The 3,620-nt window shown below is 41.2% G+C and overlaps 1 protein-coding gene across 1 annotated transcript; it reads left to right on the top strand.

Moving 5' to 3' along the window:
* Positions 1-1,464: 1,464 nt before the first annotated feature.
* On the top strand, positions 1,465-2,514 carry vox (ventral homeobox). The gene is made up of 3 exons (XM_042502622.1): positions 1,465-1,819; positions 1,921-2,153; positions 2,269-2,514. Exons 1-3 carry the CDS (start codon positions 1,549-1,551, stop codon positions 2,512-2,514), a joined length of 750 nt encoding a protein of 249 aa, XP_042358556.1. The 5' UTR covers positions 1,465-1,548.
* The last annotated feature ends 1,106 nt before the right edge of the window (positions 2,515-3,620 follow it).

Genomic DNA, 3,620 nt, shown 5'->3' with positions numbered 1-3,620 from the left:
TACATTAGGTGTAAGTAAAGTACAAAATCGTCATATCTAGTGCCAGAAGATGTATCCACATTATTTATTTATGTAAAAGTAATGTCAAAACACTACATTACAAGTGCAACTCCTACATTCCTACATTCATATTTTTGTCAACAACAAAAAAAAAGTGGTTTGAAGTGGAGCAGCTTTTACCTACTGTATATTATAATAATGGGTATCTTAACTGATCATGTTTTGTGTGTAAACTCTTGATCAGAAAAGTAGTTGTGAGTAAAATATTAGCTCCTGAAATCTAGTAAAGACATATATAAGAGTACAGAAGCTCTAAATTATTACTTTCACTCTGGCTTTTATTTTGACAAAATTGAATACATTTAAACCACAATGTGATGCAGAAATATATACAAATTGGTGCATTTTGATTCACCAGAATGCAGGACATTACAGGGCAAATTTCAAGTACATGCATAACTACAAATAAATTCTGTTAATCAAAAAGTAAGCAGTAAGAATTTTGAGAATATATATATATATATATATACTTTATTTCTTGGTAACATACGCCACCCTAAAAAGCCCTAAATGGAGCCTACTTGATGAAATACAAGGTATTTTTTTCACAGTTTAAAGGACTTAAAGGACAAAATCCATTTCTGTCTTCCCTTCCATTCCCTCATCCATCTGTCCTTTGCTTCCTTCCCTACTTTGTCAAAGGTAACTCAGCTACTTAGTGGAAATGTATTTGAGTTATACATAGTATACATTTTATTAAGGGAAGTGTAGTGAATAGAAAGTGAAAGTTGTCAAAAATATAAAAACTGAAATAAAGTGAAAAATTCTCAAGTACTGCTACAAAGTATAATTACTTTGATAATGTAACAAAGCATAATTATTTCATTAATATAACAAGATATAATTGACGTTATTACTTTGTTACATTAGGCTACACCACTGTGTTTAACACAAAAATTTCAGGCAGAGGACCCCCCAGACCCTTAATATTTGATTTGTACACCTCACTGTTGAAACGAAACATATAGCCTTGCTTTCAATCAACTATAGATGCTTTATATTGTTACTGTATTTGATAACTTATTTGAAGTTTAAGAGGGATAGATCAGTCATGAACATTATTGTTTAAAATAAGAGCCCTGACTGAGCCTGGCCTGAGAAGCCAGGTCATTTTTGACACCTCTCCTCCAGTGCTCCTGTATGCAGCAGCAACATGAAAGTAATGTAATGTCTCCACCTCTGCAGGAGATACAGCTGTTTCTGCAGAGTTTCAGTCGGGGCGGACAAATGTATGAGCTCAGGAGGGTTCTCACAGACTCGGTGGCGCCAGGTCTTCACACACTCACAGGATATGTAAAGACTTCAATAACGAGCCATTAACCCCTAATCATCGCGATCGATCAGGCGTTAACAAGGGCCTCTACATATGCAAATTGAAAGCCAGCAAGAGCCAGGGCCCCTATAAAAGCTGACCCTGGACAGGGACCGCCACCACACACTCCCTGTGACTTTTAGTGGATTTACAGGTCACTGAGCAGCACTGCGAACATGGTGAAATACTTTTCAGTGGACTGGCTGGCCCAGAGCCATCACCACACCACGGCGGCCGAGGAGCGTGGAGCTGGCACGGACACTGCGCCGACCTGCAGACCCCATATTCCCTGCATGGTGCAGCCGCGGCCGCCGACTTTTGGCAAGGGTTACCTGCAGCCAAAACCCAAAGCGTCGAAGCTTGCTGAACATCTGGAGCAAGTGGAGAGCAGCGGGCAGGACTCCAGCCTATGTTCACCTTCTCATCCAACAAGTTGCGCCTCACCAAGTAAGTACAGCAGTAGCCTAAAACTCCTATAGCCTATTTATATCATTAAATGCGTCTTTACGCACAAGCACTGTACATAACCAGAGTTTCCTGTTCCTCAGTTTCAGAAATCAGCGGGTATTCATCCGGATACGAGAGCGAGGCGGCTTCCTCTGAGTGTCCTTCTGTAGATGAGGGAAGTGACATGGAGAAAGACGGACCTCAGCGCCGCGTGCGCACCAAGTTCACCCCCGAGCAGATCAACAAACTGGAAATCATCTTCACTAAGCACAAATATCTGGATGCAGGAGAGAGAGTGAAAACAGCGCAGAAGCTGAACCTCACAGAAACTCAGGTACGATGTCAGATTTTAAATATCACGTTTTGAATAATTGATTAATAACACTGTTTCAAATTCTCCGATTGTGCATTGCTCTGGATACTAACTGCATTTTTGCTCTCTCTCACAGGTGAGAACCTGGTTCCAGAACAGGAGGATGAAGCTGAAACGGGAGGTGCAGGACTACCTCGCCCCTCAAATGCCACCCGTGATGTTCCAGCCTCTACCCCCGGTTCAGTACCACAGCGTGGCTGGACAGCGACCCCATTACCCTGCTACCAACCCGGCCTTTTACCCGCTCCCAGTCCCGCAGCTGGTCCAGATGCCGCCTCACCACCCTCAACATGTCATGATCCACAACCCACGTTTCTACTGAAGAGATGCCAACTTTAGAAACTTTTCCTACTGAAACACTTAGAATCCAAACAAGTGCAATCCAGAGTTGTTTTATTTGATGTGTGATTTTTATTATATTTGGTATAAAAGTTGTATATATAATTTACTAAAAAAAAAGTATATTTATTGTTGATTAAAGTTTATTTGCTACACTGCAGCACTGGACTCTGTCTATTCTTTGCCTTGCATGCATAACATCTAAGCTATTAGACAAGCCCACAACACTGGATATCTCAAAGATAAAGGTGATGATGTTATCTTTATTGCAGGATTAGCTCAACATGAATAGATCATCCTGTGTTTCATCTCAAGGCGGGAGGGGGTTAAAAGACTGATAAGGGTGGGAGTTGTCCATAAAGGCTTATCACCATGCATTGTATGGCTTTTGATTCTGTCATAATATCAATATGGTACGAGGCCAGCACACAGTCAAGCCAGTCCATATAAACAAATCATAATAAATTCAATCACTGAGGACTGTGCATTGTCTACAATAAAGCAGGCTGCATCAGATTCTTAATGTGCGTCTCATACCCCCCGCCTCCCCCGTCCACACACACACACACACACACACACAACTGTCAACAAAGACTGACCATATGCTCGGCTTTCTTGTGCGTTGTTTGTCCCCATCTCTGCACTTCAAACGGCACCTAACGGGGAGATCATGGTCAACAATTAGTCCTAATTAAGCCGCTTATTGATGAGTTTACACGGAGCCCTCCGGCCTGGCTCCAGAGAGTCTGGGCTTTTATGTGGATCACAAATCTGAGCTCTGGTTTGAAGTCTGGGGCCTGAAGTTAAAACTTGATTATGTGATGAGATGTGGAGATAGACACGCTTGATTCACAGCTACTTTGAGATAATTAAAGGGTTGCATGGGTTTACAGTTGAGTCGGGATATTTCTTCAGTATTTCCAGTCAAAATTATAGCGTCATCCCCTGGATTTTTTTTTTCATGAACAGACTCTATTTTTATGTTTCATATGCACTTTAGCACCTTGATTAGCCTTGGCATTATAAATATTAGTAAAAGTATATTAGTCATTAGCATTGAGAAGAAACAAAGCACTTGCTGAACAATTA

This window comes from Plectropomus leopardus, chromosome 15 (assembly GCF_008729295.1).
Source record: "Plectropomus leopardus isolate mb chromosome 15, YSFRI_Pleo_2.0, whole genome shotgun sequence".
Classification (NCBI taxonomy): Eukaryota; Metazoa; Chordata; class Actinopteri; order Perciformes; family Serranidae; genus Plectropomus; species Plectropomus leopardus.
The sequence above is the reverse complement of the archived record's forward strand: the minus strand, read 5'-3'. Positions and strand labels throughout refer to the sequence as shown.